This window comes from Pteropus alecto, unplaced genomic scaffold (genome assembly GCF_000325575.1).
Source record: "Pteropus alecto unplaced genomic scaffold, ASM32557v1 scaffold57, whole genome shotgun sequence".
Taxonomy (NCBI): domain Eukaryota; kingdom Metazoa; phylum Chordata; class Mammalia; order Chiroptera; family Pteropodidae; genus Pteropus; species Pteropus alecto.
In genome coordinates this window covers 2,605,891-2,624,605 of record NW_006442508.1, presented here as the reverse complement: position 1 = coordinate 2,624,605, position 18,715 = coordinate 2,605,891, and the positions used below count along the sequence as shown (strand labels likewise).

Here is an 18,715-nt window from a genome sequence, read left to right as displayed (position 1 = left end):
TGCCCATTCAACTTAAAAGTGTATAGAATATGCTCCCACCTCTGGAGTTAATTCCTACTGATTTCTCTATGATTAATATTGTATAATTCATGTTCCAGTGTTCTTATGTTTATAGTTTATTAATGTAGTTTATTAATTAATTGAATTAATTAATTGAATGTAATAATTGGCTTAGAGAGAAAACTATATTTGAATATTATTTTCAATGACGCTCAATTTTCAGTTTGAACATGATTTCAAGTTAAACAGAATAATCTCCAAATTATCTGAATAAATGTAAAAGGATTTTTTTTTGTATTTTTAATTTTTAAATTTATATATCATAGTTTTCACCTAATTAAATACCTTTATTTCTTTTTCATCTTATTTTAGTGTATCTAAGTTTACTTTTCTTTTATATTTATTAAAAGAAAGTAACGGCATGATTGCTATTTTTATTTTGTCATAGTAATAAAGAAGTCAATTTCCTCTTTATAAAATACATTACCCCAAATAAATTTAGGCTTTGTTTTTACTCTATTTTAACTGTTATCTTAACTACCTTGGTTAAAGAAGCCAATTTTTTTTCCTATGACCTTTAAATACTTTGCCTGTCTGAAAGGACCTTCTGACAAGCCTTAGGCAAGTCAGATGGTAAGGCAAGGAAAGGCTGAGACATTCTTCAGAAAGTTCCAATTTAAAGTTGCACAGACATTAATATTACTTCTGCTGGGAATCAAATTGGGATCTTATTAAGAACATATGAGCCATAGCATCACTAGATGCATTAGACGTGGATCAGCTGACCATTTAGATCAACATCCATTTGAGATCGTTTAGTCTCAGAAACATCCACGTGTCTTTTAAGAGTACAGAGGTGATGTGTGTGTGCTTGTGTGTAAAACATAGTCCTTTTGATTGGAAATTCCATACTTGATGGGGAACACTAGCTGAAAATTTCAGGGACTCTTATCACCTGTATTGTTCCACACAGACTTACTATTCTATACATAATGGTCGGATTTGGCAGTCCCTAAGGGTCGATCTTCACTACAATTTTGTCTTTCTTTTCCTTTTATACTGCCTTATCTTTTGTTGTTTAACCTAATTTTCTTTTCTTAATTGACTTTTTAAAAATTTAATTATAAAAATATAGTTGGTATATAATTTTATATTGGTTACATTTGTTTCAGGTATACAATATAGTGATTCAGCATTTTTATACCTTGCAATGTGATCACCTCACTAATTCTAGTAACCACTTGTAACCATCCAAACTTATCACAATATTATTAACTATATTTTCTTTCCCTTTTCACTAGTCCCTCCACCCTGTCCACACTGGGAACCATCCCTTTGGGCTCTGTTTCTATGAGTCTGGTTTTGTTTTGTTTTGTGTTAGATACTACATATAAGTGAAACCATACGGTATCTGCCTTTCTCTTCCTGACTTATTTTACTTATCATAACACTCTCTAGATCTATCTGTGTTGTTGGAAATGGCAAGATTCTATTTTTTATTACTGTATAATATTTCATTTGTGTGTGTGTGTGTCACATTTTCTTTATCCATTCATCTGTCAATGGGCATTGAGGTTGCTTCCATATCTTGGCTATTCAAAGTAATGCTGCAGTAAATATAGGGGTGCATATATCTTTTCAAATTAGTGTTTTCATTTTCTTTGGGTAAATGCCCAGAAGTGGAATTACTGGGTCGAATGGTATATCTGTTTTCAGTTTTTTGAAGAATCTCCATACTGTTTTCCATAGGGGATGCAACAGTTTGCAATCCCACCAGCAGTGTACAAGCGTTCCCTTTTCCCCACATCCTCACCAACAGATGTTTGTTGACTTTTTGATAATAGCCATTCCAACTACTGTGAGGTGGTATCTCATTGTGGTTTTGTCTTGCAGTTCCCTGATAATTAGTGATGTTGAGAACCTTCTCATATGTCTGTTGGCCATTTGTATGTTTTCTTTAGAGAATTATGTTTTCATGTCTTCTGCTTATTTTTTAATCAAATTATTTTTTTCTTATTGCGTTATATGAATTTCTTATATATTTTGGATATTAACCCGTTATCAGATATATCACTTGCAAATATATTCTCTCATTCAGTGGGTTCCCTTTTCATTTTGTTGAAGATTTCCTTTACTCTGCAGAAGGTTTTTAGTTTGATGTAGTCCCATGTGTTTATTTTTGCTTTTGTTTCCCTTGCTCAAGGAAATGTATCCAAAAGATATTACTTAGACTGATGTCATATAGTTAACTTCCTATGTTTTCTTCTGGGGGTTTTATGGTTTCTGGCCACATGTTTATGTCTTTAACTCATTTTGAATTTATTTTTGTACATTGTTTATTTTTTTGCACTCACTCTACACCGGGTAGCCCTGCATGTGGGCACCTCATAGCCCCTCCAACTCCACACTTTCCTGGGGCTGGGGCAGCCCGGCTCGTACATGCGGCAGTGCCCCACTATTCCTGCACTCTCTCTGGACCAGGCAGTCCTGCACGCTGGCACCACAGCATTTTGTCAGCTCCCCACTCTTTCTAGGAGGGCAAGCCCCACATGAGCACACAGTAGCACCCCACTATCTCTGCACTTTCCTGGACAAAGCAGCCCTGCAAGCGGGTACTACAGCCTTTTTTTGGCTCCACACTCTCTTTAGGTGGTAGAGTCCCTTGTCTGTGCAGCCCAGTGCAGAAGCAGCACCCTTCTTCACCTGCTGGATCAATTCCCTTGTATGCACGTTATACACTCTCCCATTTCTACTGGGTCTAGCTCCAGGAGGGGTAGCTGGGGACATGCTTCAGCACCCTGCAGGTGGGCCAGAAAACCTAGATGGAGCTCCCGCCTACTGTCCATGTTTAAGAGAATTGTAAACAGTGGCACTCACCCGTTCCTCCATCCTGGGTTTTTCCCTCAGATCCCCGAGAGCTCTCATGGTTCCCCGACCTTCTTTGTGCGGTCACTCTCTCTTGCTTGCTCTGCAGAGGCTGTTCGGTTGACTCACAGTTGTCTCTCAGGAAGATTTGCTCTAAATATCGGTGTACATTTGATGTATACTTGTTAGGGGTGGGGTTCAGAGTCCACTTACGCCACCATCTTGGACCCTAACCTCTAACCTAATTTTTATTGAGCATTTGTTATTTACTAGGCATTGTGCTATTGTTTTTGCAAACGTTTTTCTCATTTAATTCCTTCAATAACTGAAAGTTGGATATTAACCCTATTTTAAAGGTAGGGAAGCTGAGTCTTAGAGTGGTCATCTGACTTGTTCGAGAAATTGGAATATCTATTCTGTCTGGTGCTCTTCCTTTGTATTATTGTGGCAAGTCACCAACAATAATAATAAAAAGTTATTGAGCTTCTAGATTCCATGTACTTGCTCTGTGTCCTTTATACTTATTAAATCTTATAACAACCCTTTAACAGATAAATGATATTATCCCCATTTTACAGATGAGGGAGAGAAGGAACAGAGGAGTAAGATAACTTGCTCATAGTCACACAGCTATTTAAGTGGGGCTGTCAGAATTCAGATAAGGCAGTTTGGCTCCAGAGCCTAATCATTGTGCTAAACTACCTCTCCTATCTTTTTTTTCTTTTTTCCCTAGCAAAACTACTACTAAGCTCTCTAGCTATGGTTTCTAGTACCCCTCTCTATGAAAATACATGGTAAATAAAATGGTATCCAAGAAGTTTGTTTTTTTTTAAACAAAAGTCTTATTGGCATAATGTAATAATTGGGTACTATTAGAAGCAGCTAATCAGGCAGTTTCTGAACGATGTAATAATAGTATTGTAGGGTAATGATAGAATTATTTGAAGTAGTTTTCTAATAAAATGAGTGTTAAGAAATGGACTAAAAATGATCTATCTGTAAGAATGGTTTAATGAGGAGTTTATATCAACATGTAAGATGATAGAAAGTTTGAAATATTATTCTCTTTCTAGAAAGGAAAAAAATAATAGTTTAGATAGTTAAAGAGTATCTTTATCAGTAGTTATAATACATATGTTTGTTCGTTCATTCAACAAAAATATATGAAACAGTACTTAGGTGGCAGGCGTTCATTAGCATATGTATTAGAATATGTTAAACTTTTGCTGCAGGAATAATTGTGTCCCAAATGTCAGTGGCTTAAGCATAAGTTTGTTATGTTTCAAACACACTGCAAATTGTTGTTGGGGAAGGAGGGCAGGAGGCACCGTTGTTCCTAAAGTCACATAGGGACGCAGAGGAATCAGGGCTCTGCTGTGTGGAGTGTTGGTGGTCACTGGAGTAAAGGAGGAGGGAGACTGGAGATCTCATTTCTTCTATGTTTGGGCCCAGAAATGGTGCACATCATGTCTGCTTACAGCCCAGTTTTAGAACTAGTGACAGGTAAAAGTATCCATTGAAGTAGAGCAGAACTGGGTATTGATAAAGACTAGTAATGCCTACCATTCTTGTATCAGTGAATGAAACAGAGCTTATATTATAGCGAACCTTCCTTTATATTCTGTTAAACGTTTTTAAAAATTTTAGAATAAACCATAGTACTAATTGCCTCCAGGTGATACACCTAAGACTTACCCACCCCAGTGCCTTTTAACTCTTGATGATTTGGACAGCTTAACATAATATGATTTCCTGTTTTTATGTGTAAGTAATGAGATATATATTTACTTGAAATTACTCTAAAATTGATGGAGAACTCTTAGTTTAAAAAAATATATCATGTCAAATGCCAATTCTTATAGTAAGGGTCAAGGTTGTTTATTAAATTAATATTCACCACTAACAAAAACATGCCTTCTTCACTATGAACTTGTTAATTTAAACACTGATAAACATTATTTGATTATAAAGCAAATACTTCTTTAAAGTCTACAATGTTCAGAGATCAAATACTGAGATAGCCTAATGAGTAAAAGTAGCCATGATGGAGCTTGCAGTCTAGTAAGGGAGACAGACATTAATCAAATAACCACACCAGCTATTATGAGTATTAAATGATGCACATGACGTCCTTAGGACAGTGTTGAGTATTAGTAAGTGCTGAACAGATGTTAACTGTATTGTCATCCAAATATCTTTTTGACTAAAATATAAAAAATTAATTGGAAGGAAAACAGAGTATTTAAATAGGCTTATTAGAAGAATATTCTAGTAGCTGGTATGAAAAAAATGTAGATATCTTAGACTAAGTGGTATGGTAGAGATGAAGAGAAATGGAAAAATGAATTTAATGTATACTTAGGAGTAAAATTGACAAGATTTATCACCATCTGACATGCTACATACTCTACTTATTTTATTCATATTCTATCTCCACTAGAATGTAAACTCCATGAGAGCAAGAGTTTTTGTCTCTTGTTCATTGCTGTATCCTCAGCTGTAGTAACAGGGTCGGGCACTCATTAAGTGTTTAGTAAACATTTATGAATAAAGAAATGGATTGGATAGGAGTGAGATGGAGAGGTACAAGGATGACTTTCAAGTTCATGGTTTGTATGAGTGGATGGTATATGGTTCTGTGTCTGAGACAGGGATCAAGTCTCAGGGGTTAAAGTCATAGATTGTCTTTTGGACATAGTTTGAGATAACTCTGAGACTGCCAGAGGGAGATGTCAAGGAAGCAACTGGATGTAATTTACTGGAGCACAGATGAGAGTCTTGGATAATTATATTTATGTATTGGTTATCATTGAAATTATAGGTATAAATGAGCTAAGAGTGTATAGAGTGAGAAGCAAACAGGGCAAAAGAGTAAGCCTTAAGGAGTTCTATTACTGAATTACAAGCAAGGAGACAAAGAAGGGGCCAAGGTGGAATACCTGGGCAATGATATGATAATAAATGCCTAGGGCAGGGAGAGTTCTCAGGAAAGGATTGGTTAATATTGCATAGTAACATATTCTAAAGTTCATGGATCTATTTATACAGTACAGTTTATTGGTAAAATATCAATCAGATATCAGAAATATTACATAATTCACTAGCTCTCAGTGGTATTAAATGAATTCTGATTACAGGACAGTGGAGGTATTTGAACTCAGAGACTGACTATATTAATTTTTCTGAACTTTTTAGAAGGAAAAATGATCTCTTTAGGATACAAAGATGCTTTCTTTTTATAGTCATAAGATTAGAATCTGCTTGTCTGGGTGGGTCCTTATGTGTATTCAACACAATTGTGTCTTTATAAGTAATCTAATTTATTCTGTTGTGGGATGATTGAGGTAAGAGATGCTCCTGTATAAGAATTCTCTGGAGATGGAAAATAATGTTCAGGATCTTCTTAGGTTTCACTAAGATTAAATTTCCTGTTGAAGTGGAATGTTTCATTAATTAGCTTTTATTTGTCTTCTGTTGGAAATCTATTATATATTATAAATGTGTATTTGTACCTCTTCGAATATCTAACTTTACCTTGAATTGTTATTTTGGACTAAAATTTATTTTGAATTATTTTTAATTTTCTCAAGATCTTTATTAGCAAACAAAAATGAGTATTTTAGAATTTTATGAATTATAAAATATGCCCTACTCATGGTACAAATTTAAAAAACTTTAAAAATTCAATTAAGAATATTTGCTCACAAAACATGTGCTTACTTTTGGAAGGAATAATTTTCCTATTAAAAGTCTACATTATTACATTTTTATTAGTGAAGATTTTGTTCTGAGAAAGAATTGTAGTATGTTCTGCATATGGATGTGGCAAGAATTATTTTCAGCAAGCCTTCCACAGAGGCATTTTGAATGTTCTATTTGCATTTTGTGCAGTTCAGTGGCTGATTGTTTGGATGAAGTGAGTTCATACTGCCAGCTATTGTGCCACTCCTCCTGAGTGCTGCTATGTCTTGGAGCAGTGCTAATCCACAACTCCAGGCTTTTCTGTTGGAAAGTGTTTTCATATGTGCACTGTGGTTCTAAAACCATGTTTCTTCTTAGTGGAAAACTTAGGAGCTCATTGATTTTACATTGGTTCTAACTCATCTTATTGTCCAGTATGTGCAGCTAATCTGACATTGGGTTTTAGATGATGGAATCTTTGAGCAGAATTAGTTACACTTTTCTCTAGCACCAATGGAGGCTGATGTGTTATACTCGACGCTGTAAGTTTAGATGGAAGCCATGGAAAACCTTTCATTGAACCACAGAGAAGACAGTTTCCCCTGGTTAATCAAATTCTCACATTTTCTTAGACCTTTCATTTCTTTTTCTTACTGCTATAAAACCTTGGCTTATGTAACTCTAAACTCACTCATCTAGACTTTGACTAACTCACCTGTTTACCACTTAATTTTTTTTTTCAGTGCTTTTTGAGAGGAAAGAGAATAGGATCATGTGATTCAGTGGCTTGTGATTTGGGGGGAGGGCAGCTTTTGGGGAGCAGTAGATAGAAGAGGTTTTATGCACATATAGATGTATTTGTTTCTAGTCATTGACAGACATCAGTACATCATTAAGTTATAGAGGAGATACTCAGCTTAATTAGATAATGAATTTCATAAGTTGAAAATATTTCAGTACCATTATTAAAATGGTAGCTATAGGTAATTCTCTTGGGCAATTTTCTATTTTAAGAGAGTTATTTAAGCAAATGGTAAGTCAGCCTTTCAGCTCAAACTCTTCTAGTACATTAAAATTTTAATCTTATATGTTAATGTCAGGTCCTTCCAGAAACCACACACCTGTACTCCTGTACTCTCAGAAAAGGACTACTGTGTAAAGATGCTGTGGATTGCTTTTCACTTTTAAAATTCCTGAGTACCCTCTGATTCTTCTCATCACCACACCCTGGGCATACTTATAACATTGATATAGATGTGAAACGATAAAAGCCTTGAGAAACATAAGTTAAAGAAACTGCTTTTGTTGTAGGTACTATTTTATTTTATTGCTCTTATTCACTTTTTCACAGTTTTTGTTTTTGCTTTTAAAATTTAGAAACGACATAAAGCCGATAATGCAGTGAACAAGAAACAGACACAAGGTAGGAATTTTATATTTTATTTCTCATATCTGTCAAATACAGTCATACTAATATATACAGATCACTTCAATTAAATGTAACTCAATTGAAAATACTGTATATCCTCCTAAGTTTTTGTTTCAGGGTAGATTCTTGCTTTGTAGCATTTATTAGCATGACACTTAAATTTGCATTAACATGATTTACAGTGGTAATACTTTTAAAAAGTAACATTTTTAATATATTTAAGTACCTCATAGCAATATATTCTTAAGTACTGTCCATAAAATCTGCAGTTTTGACAGTGTTAAATGCTGCAAAATGTATTTTGTTTGGGAGCTGCAGATGTTACTCTAGAGATTTATAGAAAATAATCAGCTGTGATGTTGATGGATAAAAGACATATTGGAAGCACTTTGAGTTAGTTATACTATACATGCAGATGATATATGCTCCAGAAATAAATAAAATTATTAAAGCCAGGCCAGCTTCTGGGAAGTGCATGGCATTTTGAGATGGCTTTTTGTTGCGGGTCTCATTTTGATGCAGCCAAAAACAAAATGACTTTCAACACAAGCAAATAAACCATTATGCTCTCAGATTTTTAAGAAATACACAGGGACATGCAAAACAGACATTGTGTCCCATCCCTGAACTCATCCCATCTGAGAGTCTCATCACTCTCTGAAGTTTCCTGACATGATAAAGATCAGACATGTCTGCCATTAGCTGATAATTAGTATTTTTATATTGCTGTGATTTTTATGGAACTCTATCAAAATCCCTGCTTCCACCAAAGGGATTATCTGCTGATTTTTGATACCTTTGAGGAAACAACATTTCTTAGAGTGTCAAAATATTTACTGAGATTATATTATTTCCTGTGGGACATAAGAAAAAATATAAAATGGGAACTATATAAAAGCAGAAAGAGACGATTTTGTGTGGAAAATGAAAGGGCTTAGATTATATGATCTCAAGGTCTCTCTAGATTTTTGTGGCAAATAATGGTTCCTTTGTCAAATGCTGTATGAATTCAATAGGAGAGAAAATTGTGGGGTAATGAGCTAGATCTTGAACTTTTGGGAAAATATTGGATGAGCAGAGGTACATGGGGAAGACATTACATACGGGTTGAGTGAGAAAGCAGGACAGGTTATTCTGAGCAGAAACGAAGAAGGCTGTTGGATTTCTTTGTTGAAACATCATTAGAGTACCAAATGAAGAAGACTGAGATCAAGGGAAGCAAACATCTGATGAAAAAGGTAGGCCAGAGTCAAATTTTACAGAGCCTTGAAGGCGAAGCCAAGGATATTCCAACTTTCCTTGTGTGTACTGAATAGCTGTTGAAGATTTACAAGCCGAAAAGAGACAGGACGAACGTACAGGTTAAAGATGGGGAGCAGAAGGAATTGGAGTAGGGGGCTGTTAAGAGTCTGAGAACAAAGCTATTCCAAGAAGGTGGCAAAGGACAACCATAAGAACTGAAAGGGAAAAACCCAGAGGTTGCAGGTACTGATATTTTTGGCAATATGCAGTGTTTGCATTTGTTGCCATGTTGCTCAGAATGTTCAGTAAAAGCTTTTGAATCAAAAATATCTAATTATCTTTCCAATTCATAATGGGTTTTCAGCAGAGGGCTTCTGTCTTCAGGGACGGGCAGTTGTTTATTTCCAAGAAGTCATTGTACCGTTAAAGAGTACCTGTCATGAGTGTGATGATTTTCAGGTACCACACTGTGAACTGATAGGGTCTGTGATGTCCCAGGTACTTACCTACTTCCAAAAGTACTCCTTTTTGTCTACTAGTCAGAGAAAATATTCCTTCTTGGTTATTATTCTCGGTTCATCAATTCATCCTGGATTGACAAGATTAGTTCTATGGCTAAACATGAAGAATAAGCAAGTGAGAAATAGGCTTCTACAGTGAGTGTATATAAAACTCGTGTCAAAAATAAAATATTAGGGTTTGACAGCTATAAAAACCATTTTAGTTAGCAAGATACTTGGTAATTCCATGTCTAAGAAATGATAGCTTGCAGTTGGATACTTGAAATTGTTTTCTAAGAGATCTTTTTTTTCTTTGCCTAGTTAGGGTATTGGCCATCTTTTTGATTTTGCAGTTGGTAGGAGATAACAAATGTTTGAGTAGGATACTGTTTGCTATCAGGTAACTCAGATTGCTTAATGTGAAAGCCATCTGTTGTCATTAGATCAGAATGAAATTCAACTTGCTTTCCCGAATTGAGGCAGGAGTAGGTGTACGAGTGGGAAGGAGGTATTTTTGACAGACATTTGAAATAGTAAGCTTAAATTTTCAATTTCTAAATATTTACCAAGACCACATAACGTATAAAAAGATATTTTTTCCTTAGATTCCAATATTAACATTTCTATATTCTTAGAGCACTGAATATTTTCTCTCCTTATTTTGCATTGAGGCATTAGAGGGTGACCTTTTTCTGTTACTCTCTAGCAAATTCAGAAATATAAACTCATAATTTTATTTCCAGCATTTTAAATCATTTAAATGTAGACTGGTACCTGTCTGATACCTCCTTTTCACTAGTTAATGAACTCAGTCAGTGATCATATAATGGATTTTGGACCTAAGTCAGGACTTTGGAACTTTCCATTTTTGAGCCTATCATCAACACTTGAAAAACAAGCTATTTCTTCTCTTGGACATATATAAGTTGGTTAGGTAGATGGTTCAATGAGTTGGCAAATTCACAATTTTATATTGTTCTCTGAATTGTTGAGGGAGAGCAGAGAAAATTGATGCTGAGAAGTTAAGGAGTATAAGTTAGTCTTGATGAGTTTTGTTGTCCATCCCTCCCAGTGAATTGTTACCACCTTTCTTTGCTTCTGTATTTTTGTTGTGTGATGGTGTATATGTCCTAGACAGGAACACAGCAAAGGTCAGGCCCACCCCGTTACGCATCTTTGTGTTTCCCAATAGCTCCCAGCCCAGGTGTCTGTCCTTAGCAGGTGTTCTGTGTGTGCATGGCAAATGAACGGGCAGATGAACCACTCTCTGTATAGATACCTGAGTACAGATAATGAAGGGAAAAAAGACTAGACATGAAAGGAGTCTTCTTGAAAATTCGTTATCTGGGGTATGAGTGAGATAAAAAGCAATATTTTCATAACACTATGTCTCAGACTTTCACAGGCCTTGATAAAACACTAATTGGCAGAAGTTCTTGCCACCTCTTTACCTTCTCTGATGAAGTCATTACATCATCATTTTACCTTGCTTTGCCTCCTGTGAACACAGTAGTGTGTCTGCTTATCAATTCTATTACCCAGAGCCCCAGGTTTCCTTGCATCGAAACTTACCTTCATTTTCTCTGATTTCTTCCCTCAATATTTAAACCATGTTTGACAAACCCTCATCCATGAGTCTGTACACACTGGAAGCAGTCGCCCATTGTTTTCCCTAAACTGGGTTGTTCTGCCAAATTTGGCTATGTAGGAATTTGTAAATTATAAAATTGTAATTATTATTATAATATGTAAATTGGAGCCAATCCCCATATAAATTTATTGTGGTTGAGCTAGTTCTTTTTAAATTGTAAAAATGTGCTTTTATTTTTACAAAATGCTATTATGGCTAGCATGCCAGTATTTCAAGTAAAGTGACAGTTTCACATACAAATCACAATATGGAGGCCTGGGCAAGGATAGACTTCAGGTAGAGACTATGAGAGATATTTGGGAAAATTAAAAATGCCTCCTAATGGAATAAATAGATTTGCTTTTTTTGAGATTTGCTTTTTTAAAATTCCCAGGTTCAGATATATTCTCTGAAGGGTGGTATATATACATTCTGCAGGTGAGCATGTGTGAGAGATATATGGCTGTGACATGTGACAGCACACCGATCATCTGCTTTGATGCTGTAGTCATATGAGGGCTGTCCTTATTACAATCAGATTGTTTAGTACCTTGTTTTATTATGATACTAGCTAGCCATTAGATTAGAATAAATCTTTTTTTAATAAAGCGACTTTGCTCTGTATTAATTTAATTTAAAAAAATGACAACATGGAATTCTTTTAAACTAGGCACGAAGCTAAAAATAATAAGTTCTCATCTCCACCGACGTCTGTCTTCCCCAGAGCTACATCAGCCTTTTAGGAAATGAATTAAGTTGGTAGTGGCTGATAGCCACTAACAAGGCTACTTTTCTGCTGGGCACATAGCTGCTTATCTCCCACTGGAAACCATTTTGCCTTTAAAGTCCTTGGTGAAAAAGGTGTTAAGTCGGTGTGGGGTGAATGAGTTTCAGGTTATTAGGCCTGAAATGACCTACTAACAAGGCTGAATCCATCTGCTTCCATGCGTCCCAGTGCTGTACAAAGGAGCCATTGTATTGTGCTAAGGGCCTTAAAATAACACCTCTTTCTTGGTTTATGAAAAAAGCAGATGTGCTGCCTTTTTGTCTCCCTGGAGAGATCTCTGCATCTGATCTACTCAGTGGTCCTGTACATATGCTGTGACACGTGTACATCGAATTAATTGAAAATAGTTCTTAGAAAGTATTTGTTTCCATGATCTTAAAAGTTGGGTTTTAAAACTGAGTACATATATGACCTAAATAATTTCAGATACCTATAAGATCGTTAATATTTTCAAATTATTACAAAGATATGTAGGAGTAAATAAATTAAACTGATTAGATATTTTCAACAACAGCTGTGGATGGAGAGGAGGTATTTATTTGGGAGGAAATATAATCCCAGATTGTCCTTTCATTTGTCCTGTAAATAAAAGTTGCACACAGAAGAGCAAAAGCCACTGAGGAAATATAGGGACGTAGTTAAAGAAAGGAAAAACAGGCGATTCAAAGTTAGAACATTTGTTATTACACTTCAGAATATCAAAATAACAGCCTTTACTGAGTATCTACCTTTTGTAAGACTCAGTGCAGAAATGCAGAAAGCAACCAGTCTTCATTCTTGCCCTATAGGAAATTATAATCTAGGGAATGAAAGGGAATAAAAAGAGAAAGGCGAGTATTCAGAAATGTCATTTGCAGATTCTTGCAGGACGAGTGGGATTTTAGTAAGCAGAGCTGTCAGAGTGGTAGCAGTGGGTGATCTGGAAGGAAGTGGCAAGGCATGAGGTATATTCTGAGAGTAGCAAATAGTCTGTTTTGCCTGGAGCAGAGGATATATGTCAGGGAGCAATGGGCAGAGACAGGAAGGCAAGTTAGGTTCATATTTTGTAGACTTTTGAAAACCAGGATGAAGAGAATTCTCTTGGAGAGAATTATTGAAGGGTATGGCTAGGTTCCTAGTTGTTCTTTTAAAAGAAGAATATGAAAGCTGGTATGGGGAGAGGGTGGGATGAGGCACAGAGAGAAGTTAATTTTTGATTAATTAGGGAGGAGATCTAGGGCAGTGACTATGAGAAGGCAAAGAGAAATACACAATGTCTAGATCCAGCTGGATGTGGCAAAGGAGGGGAAACACTGTCAAACGCCAAATTCTGCTGAATTAAGAGATCAGGACTGCAATGCTCACTCAATACAGCACTTAAGAAGTAGCATTTCATCATTGGAGTTCAGTGCTTACCTGGAAAGCAGTTGTGGAGCTGTGGAAGCTGAAGCCCGATTGATCGTAAGGAATGGTGGGATGACTGGTGAGGCAGTGGAGGGAGGTTTTTCTTTCAAGGAATTTCTCATGAAATAAAGGCAAAAGTGAATGATTCATGACTGTGAGCAGGACTGAGCAAAAAATTTCAAGAAAAGGGAATTGCTTACGCTTGAGCCCTGATTGCATCAGCTGACCCATATCTTTTTCATAGGTCACCAGCTTTCTCTCAGAGAACCTTCTGAGACTCGCCCCTAGAGTTTGTGGGCCTGGCAAGGTATGGGCCATTGTTAAAAGGTTACAAATGTGAGGTGATAGAAGTAGTATCAAGTAACTGAATAAGCACATAGAGAATAAAGAGGAGAGGGTAATTCAAGCAGTTTCCTTTGTTTTTGTGTCAGTAGACTCCAAGCAGATCGTTGTTTACTTTATTTACTTTGACCTTGAAAGGCAGGAAAACATTTGTGCAGTGTCAGTTTTTGCCCCAGTGAGGTCTTTGCCTTAAAATTGTCTTTGGAAATAAGGGTCTACATAGTGAATGAATTGATGCTTTAGTATGGGTATGTTGGTTTTCCTTCTTTACCCAGCTTGAAACCAGTCTCAGCTGCACTCTTACCCTTCTTAATGCGCTAAAGATCCTCTTCAGTGCTTACCCCCAGATGAGAATCAGAGCATACTGCTTGTTCCCGTGTTTTCTCTGTCCTCTGTAACATCAGTAGTTCCCACTGTCCTTTAGGATAACTTGACTCTTGTTACCCACTTCAGGAAGTGGCCCGATTGCCCAAGAACGGCACCCCATGACTTTTAGTAATGGCCCCAGCGAAAGGCCATTCGATAGTGGTGGTGATACTTTCTCTCAGAGAAGCCTTTGGTAAACTCTTAGTGAGCACCTCCACCTGTGCAATGTTTGATTAAGTCCTGAGCAACTGCCAGTTTCTACAGAACCTTTGATTAGGAAATACCTATTAAATTCGAACAGAATGTTTTCATTTCAAAAGAGAAACCCATTACAACAAAGCTGTTAAGTAAAAACAATTTTTATTTGAGGTATTTAAAATCTGAGTTGTCCTAAGCCTACTGTCAAACTAACTAAACAGTGTGGAACCTTTAGCTGGGAAAAGGCAGAAGAGTTTTGCATTGAAAAGAATGAGCTATTAAAATACCATAAGATAGGCCATTCTTATAGTTCTGTCCATAGCTTGCTCTGTCTCTCCTTCACCAAGCATAACTAATCCTCTCCTCTAGGGCTTACTTTCTTGAACTCTTATACTCTGGAGGTGTAAAGTCAGTGTATTTTTGGCCCAAGGAACCTAAAAGCTCAGCAAAAGACCCAGCATCATTTCTTGCTTCCTCTAGAGCGGGTTGAGCTAGGTCAGCAGAGATCAGTGATTGAAAATAACTAGGATTCTATTTCAGTCACCAGCATAATAACATGTGATACTGTTTATTTTAATTGTTCTATGATTGGGTGTTTAGGAACCAGTTCCACAGTAAAGACAACAATGAATTATATGATTGACTTTTATCCTCAGCTAGTATTCAAACCTTGGTTTGTACAGAAACCTGTTAAATGTCGTGAGCTAATTTTTAACTTCACCAGAATTCTGTATTGTTTTTTATATCCTAAGATGGCTTTAGCCTCAAGTTTGAAGACACTTTGCTTTTCCAGTCTTTATTTCTGGGTTCAGGTTTGGTATTTTAAGAACAGAAGAAATGGAGAGTGAGCTGCGTATTCTCAGTTCTAATAAGCCTCCAGGTGATGCTGATGCTGCAGGTGCCTGTAACCACCTGTTGAGTAGCAAAGTTCTGTAGTATATTCAAAGAACTGTTACTCTACTCAGGTAGAATTCTAACTCGGACATAAAGGAATTTGCACTTTGATTAATCCAGACCACTATAACATTCAGAATTAATACCAAATACCCATCAGATTGATAAAATTCAAATGATTGATTATACTTTGTGATCATTGGGTTTATAGTCAGTGGAACTCCATACATTGCTAGTGAGACTGAGTTGCTGTAGATTCTTAGGGAAATAATCTGGTCATATCTGATAAAAGTACAAACCCAGATACCCTGGAGCCAGCAACATTCCTTTTGAGATCCTCTCCCATAGAATATAAACATGTAAATATATCTCAGTGTTGTTTGAGGTAGTAGAAAAAATGGAAGTCAGAATGTCCGCCAAGAGGAGGATAGTTGAATACATTATGATATAGCTGTTGTTTAAAGCAGAGTTGTAAATAAACAAATGGGACCGCATCAAACTAAAATGTTTTTGCACAGCAAAGGAAACCATCAACAAAACAAAAAGACAACCTACTGAGTGGGAGAAGATATTTGCCTATGATACATCTGATAAGAGGTTAATATCCAAAATTTGTAAAGAATTCATCCAACTCAGTACCAAAACAAACAATCCAAGTTAAAAATGGGCAGAAGATATGAATAGGAATTTCTCCAAAGAGGACATACAGATGGCCAATAGACATATGAAAAGATGCTCAACATCTCTAACCATCAGAGAAATGCAAGTTAAACCACAATGAGATATCACCTCACACCTTTCAGAATTGCTATCATCAATAAATCAACAAACAACAAGTGTTGGCGAGGATGTGGAGAAAAGCGAACTCTCTTGCACTGTTGGTAGGATTGCAAATTGGTGCAGCTGCTATGGAAAGAGTTTGGAGGTTCCTTAAAAAATTAAAAATAGAAATACCTTATGACCTAGTAATTGCACTTCTGGGTATTTATCCGAAGAAAAGCAAAACACTAATTTGAGAAGGTAGATGCACTTTTATATTCACTGCAGCACTATAGCCAAGATATGAAAGCAACCTAAGTGCCCATCAATAGATGATTGGATAAAGAAATTGTGCCATGCATATACAATATGCCATATATACAATAGCAGATTACTCAGCCATTAAAAAAAATGAAATCTTATCATTTGTGATGACATGGATGGACCTAGAGGACATTATGCTAAGTGAAATAAGTTAGAGGAAGACAAATGCAATATGATTTCACTTATGTGTGGAATCCAAAGAATAAAATAAATGAACAAACAAAATAAAAACAGACTCATAGATGCAGAGAACAAACTGGCGATTGCCAGATAGGAGGGGGTGTTGGGGGACTGGGTGAAAAAGATAAAGTGACTTAGAGGTACAAATTGGTAGTTAGAAAATAGTTACAGGGATGCAAAGTACAGCATTAGGAATATAGTCAATAATATTGTAATAACTGTATAGTGCTTGGTGGGTACTAGACTAATCAAGGGGGATCACTTTGTAAATTATAAATGTCTAACCACTGTGCAGTACACCTGAAACTAATATAAAATAATACTGAATGTCAACTCTAATTGAAAAATAAAATTAAAAAAAATAAAACAGTTGTTTCACAGCTGAACTTAAGAGCTCTGTGCTTATCTCTGGGACCTCTGGACATGTGACACTGAACCTTGACCAGGATAAGGACCAGGTGGACGAGGTAGTGATTTATGGTGTGCTGTATTGGGCTAGAAACTTCAGAGCGGTGTCCAACACCAACTTCTGTACTTAATTTAAGGATTTATATAGATTGATGGCTTACCTGGTTTAACATGTTATACAGTTTCGCTTGGCTAATTGACTAAACGGTATAAAACACCACCTGGAAACTTTTTCCCAGGCTTCTCGAAATTAAGATTTATTGTATATATCACAGAGGTTCAAAATCCATGTTCTAGCTTAATTGAGAGCGGACCCCGGGGAACCCTGCCTAAAAGTTTCCCAGGCTCCTGACGCTTGCCTGGGTTTTTTATTTTCCTACTGTACCATATCTTCTACTTTGATTAAAGCTTTGGTGAATACATCCTGTGGAGTCTAGTGAGTCCATTCAGTTATCTGACCCATTGAAATGGATGCACCATGAGTTATTTTTTTAAAATGAGATAAGTATCTGTGCTTTGTCCTAAAAGTATCTATGTTAAGTAGAAAACCAAGTTGCAGAGAAATAAAATTTTTAAAGGAAAGGAAAAAAGTGCATATAAGAAACATGTATATCTAGAGAAAGGTTTGCAAGGATGCATCAGTTAGTATTCCTTACCTTGAGAAAGTGACACGAGACGGGGAGAGAATGTCAGCTTTTCCTTTATATACCTCTTTTGGCTTGTTACAAACACACATTGGTTTTATAGCTTGATGGAAAATATTGTTGACTGGTTACGTATTTAAAAGTTTCTTAGACGTGTAAATTTTTGCAGCAAGCCACATTTTCCAGTGCATCTTTTCAATGATAAATTGAGAAGAAACGTTTGGGTGGAGAGTGGTATAGAAGCTAGTATGTTTGGGTGAAGGCGGAGGTCCCCTAGGAGAGAAGGAGAGTAGGAGGACAGGTTAATAGAGAGAGGGAAGTGCAGAAAGGTCTGTTAGGAGAAGATAAAGAAGCTCGAATGTGCAGGGACGTGATGGAAGCAAGGTTGAGGGGAAATGAGCAGCTATGGAAGATAGAGAAGTGAAGCAGGTTTAGAGGATTGTTTTCAGTTGTTCCATGAAAGTGGCACTGGCTTTCACCCTTCTTAGTGGAGCGAAGAGTCCCCGGCATGGTCTGCTGATTTGGGGAAGCTGTTGTGATACATCTGTCCTGGGAAGTAGAACCCAGTACAGTGGTTCAGGGATATTTTTAGCTGTGAACTAACATCTGCTAAGTGGAAACATTTCAAAGAGGGCTAGTTTAGATTAGAGAGCTGGAAGGAGTGGCCTTGAGCTGACATCAGAGGACACTCATGTTAGTGCATCTAATGGTCACATAACCATTTCCATCTGTTCGAACTGGTATTGTTTCAGTAACTTTTAAACTGACAAGTTTATTTTAACAAATGTTTAAATCGTTCATTGGCATCTTTTTATGTAGCTGTTTTTTATTGTTATAATTCACATACCATAAGATATATTATTTTTCAGATATACAGTTCGGTTGTTTTTAGTGTATTCACAAGCTTATGCACTTATCACCACTATCTAATTCCAGAATATTTTATCAACCCCCAAAAGAAACTCCATACATGTAAGCAGTCAGTCCCCATTCCCTCTTCCATGAGTCCCTGACATCTACTAATAGACATTCTGTCCCTATGAATTTGTCTGTTCTGGACATTTTACATAAATGGAATCAGAT

General features: G+C 36.4%; 1 protein-coding gene across 8 annotated transcripts in view; it reads left to right on the top strand.

The window, feature by feature from the left end:
* The window catches only part of ATP8A1 (ATPase phospholipid transporting 8A1), a 217,299-nt gene that overhangs the window by 28,799 nt on the left and 169,785 nt on the right, over positions 1–18,715 (top strand). For all 8 annotated transcript variants that reach the window (XM_015597587.2, XM_025040218.1, XM_025040214.1 and 5 more), the window contains one exon: positions 7,924–7,969. In XM_015597587.2, coding sequence (XP_015453073.1) covers positions 7,924–7,969 — 46 coding nt within the window. The remainder of the gene's footprint in view (positions 1–7,923; positions 7,970–18,715) is intronic.